General features: G+C 39.8%; 1 protein-coding gene across 1 annotated transcript in view; it reads left to right on the forward strand.

The window, feature by feature from the left end:
- clvs2 (clavesin 2) overlaps positions 1-17385 on the forward strand; it is a 41095-nt gene extending 23710 nt beyond the window's left edge. Inside the window, exons 3-5 of the mRNA XM_018094305.2 lie at positions 11241-11351; positions 14462-14682; positions 16001-17385. Of these exons, the coding sequence (XP_017949794.1) occupies positions 11241-11351; positions 14462-14682; positions 16001-16088 (420 nt within the window). The 3' untranslated portion in view covers positions 16089-17385. The remainder of the gene's footprint in view (positions 1-11240; positions 11352-14461; positions 14683-16000) is intronic.
- Positions 17386-18481: the final 1096 nt, after the last annotated feature.

The raw sequence follows: 18481 nt of genomic DNA on the forward strand, positions 1-18481 counted from the left end.
TTGGCGAGTTGTTTCCCCCATAGGAAAACCGCCACCACAATTGGGAAAATTTCCAAAAAACACAAGTTTTTTACCAAACCACCCTCGGTCCATCCCTTCGGCCAGGGTGCAGCACACCAGCTACCTCCAAGGTGAACAGTTGAATCTCCTGGTTGGAAACCTCTTTGCCCTGGAAAATTATCTTGCCGTTAAATTCCCTCAAGAATTGAGCCCATATCATCAGGTCTCCCCTGACCTCCGTTGTCAGGCGCACGTGGTGATGCCCTTCCTTACTCCCTCTCAGTAGTGCACTCAAACGCCTACAAAACACCCTCCCCATCGGGATCATCCGGCATGCAAAATTAAGTTTGCCGAGCAGTGACTGAACCGTTTTTACTGTCGCCTTTTTCCTGCCCACCATCTCGCCCACTCCGTTGCCCAGGTCTTCTAATTTGTCCTCTGGTAATCTTGTCATGCCCGCCACTGTGTCAATTTCAATCCCTAAAAAGCTCAAACGGGTGACCGGCCCTACGGTCTTGTCAGGCGCCAATGGTACCCCGAACTCAGTTGTCACTTCCCTTAGTATTTCTAGCAGGAATGCGCAACATTCCGTAGAAGCCTGTCCCACGCACAAGAAGTCATCTAAGTAGTGTAAGTTCCTGGACCCTGCGCGCTTTTTTACCACCCACTCCAAGAAGGTGCTAAACTTCTCGAAGTAGGAGCAAGAAATTGAACATCCCATAGGCAGACATAGATCAACGTAAATTTCACCGTCTAACTCACAACCCAGCAGGTGGTGGCACTCTGGATGTATGGGTAACAGGCGGAAAGCTGACTCTATGTCTGCCTTGGCCATTAGGGCCCCCGGCCCGACTTCCTGGACCACAGTCAATGCCCTGTCGAACGATGTATACGATACCGAGCAGAGTTCCGGGTCGATATCATCGTTCACCGACTCGCCTTTCGGGAACGACAAGTGTATCAACCGGAACTTGCCCGGTTCTTTCTTGGGTACCACCCCCAGAGGGGAGATCCTCAAGTTGTCCCATGGTGGTTCCCTGAATGGCCCTGCCATCCTCCCTAGAGCCACTTCTTTAGATATTTTTTCCCGTGCTATCCCTGGATTCCTCACCAATGACTTTAAGTTCCCGTGGGTACCACCCCCCTCCCGAGGCCTAAAGGGTATTCTGAAGCCAAATTGGAATCCGTTTTGTAAAAACTCCGCGTCCCCTCGCCTAACGTACTGTTTTAGCCAAGGCAGTATCGCGCCTAAGCTCACCGGAGTCCTCCCCTTTTCCAGCGTCCGTCCCTTTTGTGCCCCCTTTTCCCTTCTTGAAGCACTTGTTATAGGGATGTGTCCCCCCACAGCCTGCACATTCGTGCTTATATTTGCAGGACAAACCCCACCTACACTGCCCCTCATTAAACTGCCAGCAGCATCCCACTCTGTAACCCTCCGGCGGGGTTGCCGACTGTCCCCCACTGGCGGGCCTGGGAAAGGGAGATGATTTTTGCGCCATCATGAGCCTCATCCACAAGGTCATGTCGACCTGGTCCCATCTCATCCCGGGGTTTACGGCGAGTCGTTGGCGAAACTGTTCGTCGTATCGCCACCATGCTAACCCGCCGTAGACCCTTAACGCGTCCCATATACCCTCCAGGTAACAAAACAGCGCTGAGCATTTGTCAGGGTGTTTCTCCCCTATGACGCTGGCCAAGATGCAAAATGCTCTGAGCCAGTTGCCAAAGGTTTTTGGTATTTTCCTATAACGATTTGCCCTCTCCTCCTCTTCTTTTTTCCCGTCCTTTTTGTCATCCTCCTTTAACTCCACCATCTCCTCCAAGGGGAGAAGGGAAAATATCTCCACAAACTCCCCTTTGTCTATCTTTTCCCTTGTCTCTTTCTTTAATGGCCCTGCAAAGGATACATAAGCATTTTGGGTACTCCCCCAGTCATGGAATCTTTCTCCTTTTCCCTCTCCGCTGTTCCTGGGTCCTCCCCGCCTTTGCCTGTGTTAGTTCCGTCCCCTTGTGGGTTTGGTCCCGTGCCCCCGGCTGTTCCCGGGTTCCCAGTCTCCCCGACCTGTCCTAGTGCTGTTGAAGTGCCTGTCCACACTCTTGTCGCCCCCCCCCCCCATTCCTGGGCTGGGGTTTTCCCACTTGTCCAGTAGCTCCCTCAAGCCTCTTATTATGTCAGTGCCGCTCCCTGCCCCAGTCTTACCCGCTCCTGACGCGCTGGCCTTCTCGTGTCCTGTGGCCGTCCGCGCCGGTTCTTGCGGCCGCCCGCCTCCCAGGTGCCCTTGGTGTTCGCAGCTGGCTGCCTCCCTGGAGGTGTCCCGTATCTGGCTGCCCCTTGAGCTCACGCGTGCATTGCTGCTCTCAGCCGGTCTGTCCTGGCTCCTCCTGTCGTGTCCTGCCGACCTGTGGGAGCAAACGCAACGGCCGCACGATCGAGGTGACCTCCTGTTGGGGGACCTGTCCCCTCGGCCCCCTCCTTCCCTCCTGTCCCAGTGCGCTGCCCTGGACCAGGATGTGGTCCATCTGTCCCTTGGGCTCCTCCCTCCTGCGTAGCCCTCCTGGCCACCCGGCTGGCCGTATCTCCTCCCCCCCTCTCTACTTCGTGACCGTCTCCTGTCCTCTCTGCCCCGTGGTTGTTCGCCGCCTGGGGGGCTGCGTGCCCTGTGCCTGGTCTCTTTCCTGGCTATCTCTCCTTGACTCTCGCCTCCTGCTGGGCCGTTCCCTCCCTCTCCCATCCCTGTTCCCTGTAGGCTGTGTTCTGGTGGTCCTCTCTGCTGGCCCTGGGCTGCCACCCTCATTGCCTAGCCCCCGTGGGCCCGGTGTCCCGCCCCTGGTGGTCACCACTTGGGTGCTCCCTTCTTGGTCCCCCGTATCTCCCGTGTCCGGTGGCACCGGAGGCTCCCCGTCTCTCACTTGCACCTCTCTCTGTGTGCCGGGCCCCCCTTCTGAGCTCTGCCCCCCGCTCCCTTCCTCTGCCTCTCCCACCACGCACCTTGCTGCCGTCACCTGCCTGGCAGTCGCGCGTCTGGTCCCCGGGCCCGCGGCTTTCCTGGTGCGTCCTGCTGCGGCCTCTGGCTGGTCCCCCTTTCTGCGACCTCCTCGGCGTGCCGTTCCTGGTCCCACCGCTTCCTTGTGTCCTGTCGCTTCCGCCGGTGACGTGCTCTTCCTACGCCTCCGGTCCCGCGGCGAACCTGGGCTAAGTCTCTCTGGGGGCCTGGTGCGCCTCATGGGTCTCCTCCGCGCCGTCGGCTCCTCGTCCGCCTCCGCTGGTCCCGACTGCGCCGCTTCACCTTCCTGGCCTCCGGACAGCATGGCCATCAGCTCCCGTCTGAATGCGTCTGAATTCCGCCTCGTTCCGACATGGCCTGCTGGATCCCCGCCATCAGCTCCCGTGCGTCCATCCTCTTCAGCTGCTGTAACCAAAATGGCTGCACTTCTCTGCTCTCCTTCCCTTTTGTCTTCTCTTTCCTTCTCTCCTCCAATCACCTCCCGGACTACATTCCCCATAATGCCTTGCGCCAAAACCTTTTCCCGGGCCATTTCCTAACCTTATCATGGCCCCGTGCCCTCACTCATTCCTCGCAATTACCAATTGCTAATTGTCTTAATTGTCTGAATATAACTGTCTACATAATCCTAAAAGTTAATTGAAATGTGAACTAACCCTTTAAGTCTAGTAAAATCATTTAAACAATTAAATGGATTTATACTAGTCCATTATCACCATGTACTAGGTACAGGTATACCCTGTTCCCACTGTCACTTTCCAGCCTTAGTAGCCATACCTCTTTAACCAAATGCTCTGTGGCCACAAACTTTAATGCATCTTTTCAGGACTTACACCTTCCACTACACAATCCTATGGGAATGAGCACCAAACAACAAGCCCCATTGTTTTCTAAATCCTCATCAAACAATGCAGAATTCTCGTAAGGGGCGTCACAATAACATATCACGGCACCCTCCCCAGAAGAATCTGGGAAGCACTTTTAACATGCATTTGCTCTAACTTATTTATTGGACGTTTCCCCAATTACAAATTTGACCATGCCTGCGTGTTTGCCTACTTAAAATGCACCAGGGAAGCAGTGTGTTTTGGCCTACTTAAACAAAAACACAGTAGAGAAGCAATCCTTATTTTAAACAGACAAAAATTATCTTTATTTGGGGAAATTTGAAACATCTTTCTGTATATGCTGTGCATTTTATATGCCTGATATGGTATGCTATGGTAACACTGATATTGTGCTGTGCTCATACACACTTGCTAATCTGCAATTCGTTTAAGCAGGTTATAGTTAATCTATTGAGTACACTTTAAGGGCAAGTTGTGTGTTGAAATGCTCTTTTTTTGTTCTGTCATACCAAAAAAAAACATGGCTCTTTTTCATCATTGTTATATAGTTAACTAAAAAGGGCTATCTACTTAAACTTCTTATCCTCTGCTTTACAATCTAAAGGTCATTTGTATCCAAAATATTTTTCTTTTAAAAACATTATACATTTGTCATCAATAAATCTTGTTGGATGGTTTAGGATTGTTTTAATATTTCTTAATAATATAAAGTAAAAAAAAAATTAAAAAAAAGCAAGAAGTTGTTGAGCTGTAAGTTATTGGGCTGGTCAGTAAGGGGCCATGGATTGGAGGGAACACAGGCAATCACACACGTACAAAAATCACATCTTTCTAAATATTGGTACTGGTGTGCCAGGCCCAGTGAATTCTGCTTGTGAGTTACAGCAAAACTTATGCAAATACGTAACTTGTGCAAAAACCTAATGTAACCTGCCTAGAAACTTGCATATCAAGTAAAATACAATGCAGAAAAGCTTGACTGGACAGGCAGATCCAAACTATTTTATTAACTATTTATATGGGTTGTATTATAGAGTAACATCAGCTATTTATATTGGGATCTATTTACTGAAATATACAAATTTTCTACATTAGTTTTCTACATTGGGCCCCTATGCTTCACAATTTATGTAACTTATGCAAAAACTTACATTACTTTCAAATAAACCCATGCAACTTTCTTATAAACTCCACTGCCCCCTCTCCAATTTAAACTGATTTGTTTCACTATTTTGAAGGAATACTGACTAGTTATTAGGCCCAAAAAATTATGTAGTAACTCAAAAACTCAAAACTTCCATATAAAGCAATGACAGAGCAGAGCAGGGCAGGAAGGAGTGTAGGGTTTAAACTAAGTTCATCAGTGGTCATTGGCGTTTGCCCTGACTATTAATTAGAACATTAATTAATAGAACTCTTTATATGAACTGTTTATTATAGATTAACATCATCTATTTATATTGCACACACAAGGGTCGTGGGTAAATTTTAGTACTGCACATTTGTTTATATGGGCGGGCCCATATAAATAACTTGTACGGGGCCCCAAATTTTCTAATGGCAGCCCTGACCCTAGTAGCCTCAGATATTATGCTTGTTCAAGAAATCATCACTCGGAAGGGCATCCACAACCTCACTGCTCTCATGTGAAAAACCACCTACGTCGCTTCAAATGATAGTTCTGTACCTCTAATCTAAAGGGGTGGCCTCTGGTGCGCTGATCATTTTTATGGGAAAAAAGAACATCCCCTATCTGTCTAAAAGCCCCTGTAATGTACTTGTAAAGAGTAAACATGTCCCTTCACAGCACCTTTTTTCCAGAGAAAACAACCCCAGCGTTGACAGCCTAACAACATAGTTTTAATCTTCCATCCACTTTATCAGTTTAGTTGCATGTCTCTGCACTCTCTCCAGCTCATTGCTATCCTTTTTAAGGACTGGAACTCAAAACTGTACTGCATACTCAAGGTGTGGCCTTTATCACCTATAAAGAGGCAAAATTATGTTTTCATCCCTTCAATGTCAATGCCCTTTTTTATGCAAGACGGCACTTTATTTGCTTTAGTAGCCACAGAATGACATAGCCTGGAATTAAGGATGCACCGAATCCAGGATACGGTTCTGGATTCGGCCAAGATGTCTCTGCCTTTGTCGGCAGGATTCATATTCGGCCAAATTCACGCTCCTGGCCGAACCGAATCCCAATCCTAAAAATCCTGTGACTTTTTGTCATGTAAACACGGAAGTTGAAAATTTTTCGCATGCAGCGACATTTTACCCTTCCAAAACCTAGTTAACATTAACATGCTAATTAGGATTTGGTTCAGTATACAGCCAAATCCTTTCCAAAGGAATCTGGGGTTTGGATTCCGTGCATCCCTTCCTGGAATTAGACAACTTGTTACCTACAAAAATCCCCAGATCCTTTTCAATTAAGCATAACCACAACATGGCTATATAGCATAAAATGTATTTGTACCTTACAGCTGTGGTCTATTTTTCTAATACATTCACCTTTTTGGTCACCTGTCTACATGTTGTGGTAACTAAATATTCTTTAAAGTGAGGCTGAAATATTAATACCACAGGGATATAAAAATCTTATAGCACAATGTAATAAAATGTATGCATTTACAAGAACAAGTACAGAAATTGCATTTTGCAATGCAATAATTTTCATTATGCAGTTTATTATATTGTAAACTTTATTTATGCATTAAACACTTGTAAGACCCCCTTAAAGGTGGTTTATTTTATTTTTTTTTGCACAGAAGAACTGCTTTTCTTACGATTCTGTAATACATTCCTTCAAATTGACACAAATATCAAGTTTTTTCCACTGTTGGTTGAGCTAATATACTGTATGTTCATAAAGGATATCCTAACTGTGTGCAAAGGAAAACTCATTAGTGCAGAGGAAAACTGTGTTGTGCTTCACAATTTTTACAAGCAGAGTCAGGATGAGGTCTGTAGTGATTTGAATCAGACCTGAAATCTTAGTAGAGAGATGTAGTATGAAGGCCATTCCAGCTGTCATAGCAACCTGCTCTTGTTGATTGCTACAGGGTGAATATGATAGTTATGCAGATTTTGTGATCATTTACAAAAAAAACTGCAGTATTTAAGGTTTAACCCTTTTTCCATTTGTGTGTAACATTTTTGTTGTTTTTATAGTTTGTGTTTAACTATAAGAAGATCAAACTCACAAATAGATTGTCTTTTCACAAAGGTTTTCTTTGCAAAATGTTATGCTTCTCTATATTTGTTGAGCTTCTAGATTAGTATAATTTGGCGAAATCCTATTACAGGGATTACAAAAACTAGTTTTACTATATTTTTTGGTGACAGGACAAAAATGTTTTGTTTTTTTTTTTAATAAAGAATTTATAGTTAATTTGGTTTTAAAAATTAAATCCAAATGCTTAGCAAAATTTAAGCAGCTCACATCCACTGCCACCTTAATATCTAGGCTTCTGCTTACCTACTTCTAGAATGAACCTGACCCTGAGCCAACCAACCATAAATAGTTACATTATGAGACTTGGGTCTCTTAAAAGGAAGCTTTCATTAGCCTTAATTCCATTTGGCAGTAACTAGTAACCCATGGATCCTCTACAATACAGAGATTTTCTCTCCTACTACAAAAGGTAGAATGACGTCTTCCCTAGAAACTCTGTATTTTTTTACTTTGTTTGAGCTGCATTGTGCAGAAGGTTTTTTTTAAGTTTCTACCTATGGTTCATATGGGCCTTCCTACCTCATCATGGAAAAGTTTTTTTCCATGACGATTTGACAAAAGAAAATATGTATGTCTCAGTTGCCAAAACACTATAGGGATCATTTACTTAATAGAAGAATAGAAGGCAGCCTGTAAAGCACAAAAAAACAGAAATCAACCAGTACACTGCCTTCTGGTCTTTCTGAATTTCTGCACATGTATGCACTCCATTTCAGAGTACAGCTATGTGTGGCTCCCCCATGAGTACTGTCTGTTAACGATGTATTGGTATTGGACATTCAGATGCTTTAGTTATAGGGTAGCAGAAGATGCAACCCCCAGCAGGGCCAGGTTAGGGCTGGCCTGCGCCTCCTGACATTGCACTCTGATCCTTGCTCTAGATTTTCAGTAAGGCACTGACTAGGTGATAATTGCAGCATTCCCTGAGGCACAAAGTTGTTAGATGAGCACTAACAGATTCACTCAGGGAAAAAGTAAATTAGTCCTTATATTTGGCTTAATTAGTACACCTAGGGGCGTATTTATTATGCTGTGTAAAACTAATTCGCTGAAAAAAATGCTGAGTAAAAAGCTGTGAAAAAATAAATGGAAAAGATCGCTGTCTGAACGCTGTATATTATGCCGGATATTACGCCGTTATTTTCCATAAGTTCCGGTGGAAGAAAAAAACGCAGATTTTACGCCGTTTTTACACGACAAAGCCTGGTCATGTGTGGTGAAGTTTCTCGCCATTTTTTACACAGCATAATAAATATGCCCCATACAGTATCAATGGAGAAGAGCTTCAAAATGTGTCTGCTAAGAGCAGTTATTGGGAAAATTAAAAATAACCATGACAGCACAGAAGTAGTCACTTAGAACAGAAGGTCATTTCACTCATTTGTGAAAGAAGTTTATTGTGTCATATTAAACCACACTAAGATGAACAGTTTGAACTGCAGTACATACAGCGACACAATGCTGGCCCTGCTCTTACAGTCTGTCTGAGGTATGACCAGTTAAACAATACAGGGGCTTACAGTCTGAGTTGTGAACAATGCATAGTCTTAAACAGTGATCCCCAACCAGTGGCTTGTGAGCAACATGTGCTCATTTTTGAGCAAGTTTTTGTTGCATAAAAACCCAGTATAATGTTGAACAGAGCCATCTGTAGGATGCCAATCCACATAGGGGTTATTAAATAACCAATTATTGTTCTTATTGGCACCACCTGGAACCTCATGGTTGTGTTGCTCCCCTACTTTTTCTATTTTAATGTGGCTCACAGGTATAAAAGGTTGGGGATCTCTGGTCTTAAAGATGTGAACAACACAGGGTGTTACAGGTGGGAACACCATCGTGCCTTATAGATGTGAACAATACAGGGTCTTACGGTTGTGAATAATGCAGGGCTTACAGTCTGAATGTGAGGTATGGACAATCCAGGGGGCAGATAATCTCAGTACTAATACATACAGATGGGGGGGCACACAAGGAGGGCAGCTGGCCACTAGTTGGACAACACTGATTTAAAAAAACAAATACTATACATATATATTGTATATATTTTTTGATATATAAAGCATTATATATATTAAGGCTTCAGTTTTCATCAATATTTTTTCCACGATGACTTTGGTTTTCTTATGGGCAAGATATTCAGCATTTCCTTAAGCTACAGGATAAAATAGATCACTTTCAGTTACTATGACAGAAGATGAGGTTTTCTCTGAGAAGCTTTGAAGATGTTTGCACTGTAGCAACACTGACTGCAATTTCAGCATAGTCAGATTATTAGGTTCATCACAGTAAATTGTCTGCCAGCCTTTTAAAGTCATTTTTGCATTCAAATGTCACTTTTTCAAAATAGTAGGCAAATTTTTAATCTATGTGGCACCTCAATGAGATTCTTGGCACTAGTTTTTACATAGCATCTACCCAGAATACAATGGGAGCAAAAAGTAGAATTTTTAATATAGTGGTTGTTTAATATTTTTTTAAAACATTCTGCTTTCAGAAAATATATTAATAACTAACAGTAGGTAAATCAGTCATCTCAGCTAGTGATGAGCGCATGCGTACAATGGCCCTTTTAACTTTTTGCAAACCCATGGAAAATTAACAAAATTATTCAAATTCACAAAGCACTGCATTTTTATGTGCAAAATGCATTAATGTCATTTGCCATTTTTTTCATGCAAACATTTCATGCAACATTTAAATTTGTCTTAACATTTCTTTAAATGTATTTTTCTTCCCCTTCCCCGCCTCTTTCCAGCTTTCAAACGGGGGTCATTGACCCCACCCCAACATCAAAAGACTATTGCTTTGTGAGGCTGCAATTTTATTGTTATTGTATTCTTTGTTTTTTTATTCAGGCCCTTTCCTATTAATATTTTAATATCTCATTCAAGCCACTGACAGGTTTCTAGGGGAAACAGGACAGAATCCATTATGGCCATTGTACAACAGGTGCTCTAACCTCACCAGTTCAAGAACTTTAAGTCAAATCATGGTTGATTCCCATGCCAAGATTTATCTTGATATATTTAGATATATTTGGCTAAAATTCTGATGAAGAAATAGGTATAAATTTCAGCGTGAGCCAAATACTGTAAATAGGGCTTGCGTTAAAATGCTTTCTGCCTATTCTTCTAAAAATATATACATTGCTTCTTTTTTAATTATAAAAGAACTAAATGTATTATTAACTTTGTTTTAATTTTACACTCTTCATCCATCTGCTATATATTTTAGTAAACAGGGGATTTTGTTGGGGAAAATATAATGAACCATTCCCCTCCTCTCATAACTGCTTTACAGCAACCATGTGGAATTGTTAAGTGTAAAATGAAAGTTCTTGCAATTTTACTATTTAGTGCATGTCCTGTGTAGTGACCTATGTTTGTGTGTACTGCTTTGGCATATGTCTTACGATTCATTAAGCTGTTTCTCTTTTCCACTTCTTGTCTAAGCTGAGAGCAAAATTGCAACTGCACCTGTGCGGGAGAAGGGAAGGCGGTAGGCAGGCAACTTACTTAAGTATGGGAGGAGTACAAATCATCCATGCATGATATGCGCATGTACCCAAGCTCTCTATGCCAGATTGGGTTCAGCGTGTGCTAGTGATGTCACTGGTGCGCACCCATAGAGAGCTCGGGTGCAGATGCGTCGCATGCATGGATGATCTGTACTCCTTCCTTAAGTAAGTTGCCTGCCTACTGCCTTCCCTTCTCCCATGCAGGCACATTAAGAAAGATACATTAAAATACAAAGAGGGTACATGGGCCCCTGATGACACACTTCTTTCTTGCTTGCCTACTTCTCACAAGCCAGGTGCATTACTTATAATTTAAACCAGAATTAATTCAAGATTGTAACACAAAAAATGTTGAAAAGTCCAAATAAGGGTGATTACTTAGACAAGGCACTGTAAAAGTTGCCATATTGGAAAGGAATTCATGACAGTTTGTCATAGACTTTGCTGCAAATTATAATTTTGATATAATATTGTCCTCAAATATGTTGCATGTCAAACAATCTGGCCAATGCAGGAATAACGTTAAATAAGTATGCTGTACCAAACATAATTGAAAAGGAAAATAGACCTTTCATGATGTTTACCTTTTTCATTTTATTCATTTGTTTTATTGTTTGTTTGTTTAACAGGACAGTTTTCCTGCACGGTTTGGAGGAATACATTTTGTCAATCAACCTTGGTATATACATGCCCTGTACACTGTTATAAGACCATTCTTAAAGGAAAAGACACGGAAAAGGGTAATGTTAATACCTGTAATAAATATTCCTGTAAGATAAATGTTTTAACTGCCTGAGGTAAGAAAATAACATTCTTAGATTGAACAATTAAAATAAAAATATAAGAGAGAGTGCAAATGTCGGTAACACATTCTTACAATGCAAAAAATGTCCATACACTGAAAATATCAGCAGTCATGCTGGGGCTGCTGCAGCCCCCCCTCTTCTGTTAAGTACTTACAATTTTAACATTGGACTGGGTCCAGAGGGGGCTGCATCACTAGTGCAGAGAGTGCTGTTGCAAAATTTTCACTTTACTCTAAAGCTGCCTCTGGTAACTGCACACTGCTTGCCTTGCCTCATGGGAGGAGCAGCCCTGGTCAATATTAACATGATCATAAAAAATTATAATTAACATGCATTTATAAAGAGGCAACATATTCTACAGTACTGTACATAAATCATACAAATTGCATACATATACTAATCAGTACAGGAGGGAAAGAGGGCCTTACTCAGCGCTACAATCTGAAAAATATATAGAAAGCCACTGATCTTTGTCAGAGTCACAAAAGTAAAAATTCAGGCAACTAAAATACAGGCAACATAGAAAATATCAAACATATTGTTTAAAGGGAACCCTAATTTTTAAAGTGCTTTAATGTCTAGGCTTTATATTAACATAAAAAGTATATTTAAAACATTTTAAAGGTTTTTCTTATCTGCATTATTCTGTCATAGACATCTTTAGATCATATTTAGATCATATTCAGTATTGTAGTTTATGTACACGTGAAAATGATGGCAAGAGGGTTGGTTTCAGCAAAAATTTCCAAGGTTATTTTAGGAATAATATTTTTATTTATAAGCTATGCATATGGCGAAAAAATATATAAATAAATATATAAATAGATGGATAAAATATATAAATAGATGGATAAAAGAATTCTAGTTAGCATAATAAAAAATAATAAGTCAAATAAAAAATGTCCTTCAATTTTACCAAGAGCCTGTAGATGCAGTGGTCATGCACCTTAAATGAAAACACAATATACCAAAAACAATACCCACAGAAAACTGATATCTGAACCAAAATAAAACAAGCAACCTTTAAATATATTTTAAATGTCACTAAAAATAGTTTAAAAAAGTTAATATATACTGTAGGGGGCAAGGAAAAACCCTGCGGTACTCCACTAACAACACTGATCCAATTGGAAAATGTTCCATTACTACCACTGTTTGTAATTTGTCCTTCAGCCAGTTGTCTATCCAAGTATAAATGTTACGATCCAGGACAATATTCCTTCATTTAATTGGTAAACTTTTGTGCTGTACTGTGCAGTACAAATGCTTTAGCAAATTCTAAGTATATCATATCCACTGCCACCACAGAGTATTGCTTTCTGCTCACCTTCCCATAGAAAGAATTGCACTAGTCTATTAACATCTGTTACTCATAAATCCATGCTGGCACAAACTTATAGTATTGTGATTTGCCATGTATTTAAGTAGCGTATCCCTTATAGTTACATAGTTACATAGTTACATAGGGTTGAAAAAAGACCAGAGTCCATCAAGTTCAACCCATCCAAGTAAACCCAGCACACACAACCCACACCTACCAATCTATACACTCACATACATAAACTATAAATACAACCACTAATACTAACTGTAGATATTAGTATCACAATAGCCTTGGATATTCATTCAGAACTCATCCAGGCCCCTCTTAAAGGCATTAACAGAATCTGCCATTACCACATCTCTAGGAAGGGCATTCCACAACCTCACTGCCCTCACCGTGAAAAACCACCTACGCTGCTTCAAATGGAAGCTCCGTTCCTCTAATCTAAAGGGGTGACCTCTGGTGCGTTTATTGTTTTTATGGGAAAAAAGAACATCCCCCATCTGCCTATAATCCCCTCTAATGTACTTGTACAGAGTAATCATGTCCCCTCGCAAGCGCCTCTTTTCCAGAGAAAACAACCCCAACCTCGACAGTCTAACCTCATAGTTTAAATCTTCCATCCCCTTTACCAGTTTATTTGCACGTCTCTGCACTCTCTCCAGCTCATTAATATCCCTCTTAAGGACTGCACTGCATACTCAAGGTGAGGCCTTACCAGGGACCTATAAAGATGCAAAATTATGTTCACTTGAGTCAATGCCCTTTTTTATACAAGACGGCACTTTATTTGCTTTAGTAGCCACAGAATGACACTGCCTGGAATTAGACAACTTGTTATCTACAAAAACCCCTAGATCCTTCTCCATTAAGGAAACCCCCAACACACTACCATTCAGTAGATAGTTTGTGTTTATATTATTTCTACCAAAATGCATAACTTTGCACTTATCAACATTGAACCTCATTTTCCAGTTTGCTGCCCAGTTTTCCAATTTTGTCAAATTGCTCTGCAAAGCGGCAGCATCCTGCCTGGAATTTATAGTTTTGCACAATTTTGTGCAATCAGCAAAAATAGAAACAGTACTGTCTATGCCCACCTCCAGGTCATTATGACCCCTTTCAAAAGCTTTCCTACCACTGATGTCATACTAACAGGCCTATAATTTTTAGTCTGAGAAAAAATCTGTTTTTGAATAATGGCCCCACATTAGCAATTTGTCAGTCTCGCAGAACCAGGCCAGTCCCTAAAGAATCATGAATTGTGAAGTAAAGAATGATAATAGCGGTAGTCATGTTTTATGTTTCAAAAACTAATATCAGCAGTTCTAGCTTGGTCTCTATGGAATAGAGCATACGAGAATAACTATTTTCACTTATAGTTAATCATGCTTATTTTACACAATGAATATAACAGTTATGCTAACTCTGTTTTCTAGGTTGATTCTGCTTTCCCTTGTTTGTACATGGCTCATTAAACATCTTTAGACAGAGCCCTAGAGGATGTGAAACTTGTAATTCTTACTTTTAGATGTATCTTTATTATTAAAAATATCATGCTTTCTCTTTTATTAGGGTTCTTTGATTCTGCTAAAGAGCAATTTTAGTTCCCTTTAGCTATTCAGATGGAAATGCCACATTTTAATTATGCAACATTATGTCAGTTACTGTCTTTTGAAAAATATAACCTTTTAGCTAATTAACCCTTTTCTTTTTAAAGATATTTTTGCATGGGAATAATCTGAACAGTTTGCATCAGTTAATTCACCCAGAGATTCTACCTTCTGAGTTTGGAGGAATGCTGCCACCTTATGACATGGGAACATGGGCAAGAACATTGTTGGATCATGAGTATGATGATGAGAGTGAATACAATGTGGAATCTTATAGTATGCCAACAAAAGAGGTGGAAAAGGACTTGTCTCCTAAAGCCATGAAAAGGTTTGTTTCTTTGTGTGGGTTTGAGGAAATTGTACAGAAAATGCACAAATGTTTCGCAGTTCTGGTGAAAGCAATCTTTTCAGACGATAAACAACAAGTCTGCCGGTTTTACTGTGCTTTTTCAATTTACTATCATTTGCTTTTATGCTAGTGACACATGGCATTTTTTTCTAGTGGAATTTTCAATGTGCAAATGTGGTGGATTTCAGCCAGAAAACTCTAAGGGAGCATTTACGCTATTTTCCTTCATGTTTCATATTTTTTGCACTGCAATATGATTTTTCACGGAAAAACGTGATTTTTTCGCAATTTATTATGCAACAAAACCACGACAAATCCGAAAGCTAAAATACACCATTTAAAACCTGTCTAGATCATGTAGAAGTCAATGACAGATGTTCCTTACATCTGGCAGATCTTTCTTTGCTTCGTGGTTTTAGAGGTTTTTTTATACTGTCATTCATGTGACAATATGAAAAAGTTGCGGTTTTCTTGTTTCTTTCCTGCTTCTTGTTTTGTTTGTGCTATTTCAATTTTGATCTTTTGATAAATGAATGACATCAAAATGAGTTTAGTCATTGTTTTACAAGCATGTTGATAAACCAACCTCTAATTTGTGCATTCCCTGGCCTAAATCTGCCCTGTTTTTTTTTTCAAATTATTTTTTAGGAAGCTTGTCTGTCAGAAACCATCTCTCTGACACTAAAAACAGAATTATACTTTTCTTTCCATCTAAGCTTTTCCTTGCATGTACAGAATCATGTGCACAGAATCATGTCTGGAGTATAAGGGCAAGTGTGTATGCACACATATTTACACATAATAAATATGCGTATATTTATGTGTGTGTGTGTGTAATTATATTACACCTATCCTTACCAATAGAAACAATGTTGTTGCTTTTTTCGTGAATGTCCATTATTTTAGAAGTAAAACTAAACTGCATATACAATGTAGATAGGAATTACCTGCAGCTCCCAAGAATCTATACATCTTTAATAACCAGTGTATATTTTTATAATATAAATGAACACTGGTTACATGGACAATATTGTTATCCGTATAGGATCTTTTATCCAGAAACCTGTTACCCAGAAAACCCAGGAATTTGGCATCCCCATTTCTCATAGATTCAATACAAATACAAAAGTATAAATCTGTAACAGTAAAACAATATAGTATACTTGATTTACAGATGAATATGCATCTCACATGAAATGTTTGCATTTTTAAATGTCAAGACATTATCATTAGGAAACTGGAGAGTTTTGTGTTCTAAAACCATTAGAATAACTTTCAGTTTTATGCCTACTTGCAGATCACAGTCAGTAGTGGATCCAGGTGTGTTGAAACACAATGACAAAAATGAAGAAGAAAACCTGCAGCCTTTATTGTCGCTTGATTAGCACTTTCATGGCAACAGCTCCTGCTGAGAGTCAGAACTTTCTGAAATAGTGAAACACATTAAAAGAATGTAACTGGAAAATATTATGTATGTAATGTTAAGAGGTGTAATCACACAAAAGTGTTCTTTGCAGTTTTGAGAGCCCACCAATGCATTAATGCATTTATTCTGTAAGTGCCAATTTGTCTGTAAATAGAGTCCAATGTGATCTATCTTTAGATTTATATGACTAGAACATGTGAACAAAATGTAAACACCAATTTATGTCTGAAAATGTGTACTGTACAAAAAACATAAAACACAGAAAATATCATTGTCCTAGGCTCCATGTTTTTTATAAAAAGCCATAAAGCAGCTGCCACACTGCATTTACTTTGAGTACAGCATAGAGGAATTTCTGTACAAAATTGTTTTGCTAATTAAAAAAAAGAAACATTTATAACTGTATAGTAACATTATACTGGGGTCTGCAGTTTATCTTGCTTGGCTTAATGAATTAAAAACCAGAGAAAAGAATATCTGTAATGTGCCAAATTGGCTTGCTTTGGGGATTTGTGATGTTATTTTTTTATAGTGTCATTACAGCCTGTCAGTGAAATATATAAAAATAACACAGAGTGCAAACACAGTGCCATAAAATGGAATTAATTGGATACACTCAAACCACTTTTGAAACTCATATTGTGCTTCACAATTATAGAGCAATCCAACAATGATAACGCTATCTAAGATCTTGTATATAGTTTACTGTTGGGTTTATGTAGTCACTCAGATCATATTTTATCATCTGCCGATAGTAAACAAACACATTAGGTCACACTATACTAAAATGTACTTATTGTTACACTTAAGGTGATATACATACAGTATATACTGCTGCACAGAATTTAAATACCACTTTACAGTGAAGCAAATTATGTTTAATGTTATCTTTTTTGGTAAGTTCTTTTATGTGGGTTATTATGTAATGCACTGTAATTTCCAACACAATTTTATATTAGTTACTATACTTTGGCAAATGCTGTGCTCAAAGAGTGCATATTCAAAGAGTTTTGGTAAAACATATTCTTTAATACACAGCCTGGACCTTACTGATTTATGAGCTTGGCCTTGAAATGTGCAAACAAAAACCTACCAAGTTAACAGAGCAGTCAAAAAACAAAGGCTCTATCAGAAAAACCACCACAGACACATTTTTAATCTATGCTGGGGCTGGAGGGAAAACAGAAATCTATGATAATATGAGTAATGAGACATTTAAGTTTGTAATTTTGTATGTAAATGGTTAAAAATCCTTTTAAAAAAAAATGTTTGCAAGACATGTTTAAATATTTGTTTTCTGTCATATGTGTAAAAATTATGCTATGTCAACAGTGTTTTACATTCTTACCAGAATACAATTACAGTGTAATCTAATAAAAAGACTTAGGGGCACATTTACTAACCCACGAACGGGCCGAATGCGTCCGATTGCGTTTTTTTCGTAATGATCGGTAATTTTGTTTTTTTTTTTGGCGTCTTTACGATTTTTGCGTAAAAACGCGAGTTTTTCGGCGTCTTTACGAAAGTTGCACAAAGTCGCGATTTTTTCGTAGCGTTAAAACTTGCGCGAAACGTTGCGCCTTTTAAGTTTTAATGCTACGAAAAAGGCGCGACTTTGCGCACAAGTCGCAAAGTCGCGCCTTAAGTGTAACAATAAGTACATTTTAGTATAGTGTGACTGCACAACTTTCGTAAAGACGCCGAAAACTCGCGTTTTTACGCAAAAATCGTAAAGACGCCGAAAAAATCGCAAAAAATACGAAAAAGTCGCAAAATGTTCGTTTCCAATCGGAATTTTTCCAATTCGGATTCGAAATCGTGTCTTAGTAAATCAGCCCCTTACAGTATGTTTGACCACATCTAGTAACCCTTAGCAACCAATCAGATTTTGTTTTCAAACAGCTGACCTGTAAATGCTACCTGCTGATTGGTTGCTGGGTTACTAGATAAGAAGAAAACGTAAGACCATTTATTAAATCACCCCCATAGATTATTATATTTTCACCAAGATAATTTAAAAATGTAGACTTTGTTCTGGATGTTCATATACACAAAAAATGTCTCAGATTTCTTTTTAGATTTTCACTGTATAGTTTACTTTGTTCATGTCATTATTAAACCTACCTTATTTTTCAGTTCCTCTTTGTTTGCTAGATAGAAATGGAGTTAGATCAGAATCAATGAAAAAAATGCTCTAGTAACCCATAGGTTCTAGTCATATTCTCGCTTTTTTAACAAGAAGCTGGTAAATGCTTGCTGGTTGGATTGCTATGGATAACTAGACAGCCCCACAGTCTACTGCATACATTTGTAATAATATGTAACTCTTGACACAAGTACTAGTGCAAGATC

Source organism: Xenopus tropicalis, chromosome 5, assembly GCF_000004195.4.
Source record: "Xenopus tropicalis strain Nigerian chromosome 5, UCB_Xtro_10.0, whole genome shotgun sequence".
Taxonomy (NCBI): Eukaryota; Metazoa; Chordata; class Amphibia; order Anura; family Pipidae; genus Xenopus; species Xenopus tropicalis.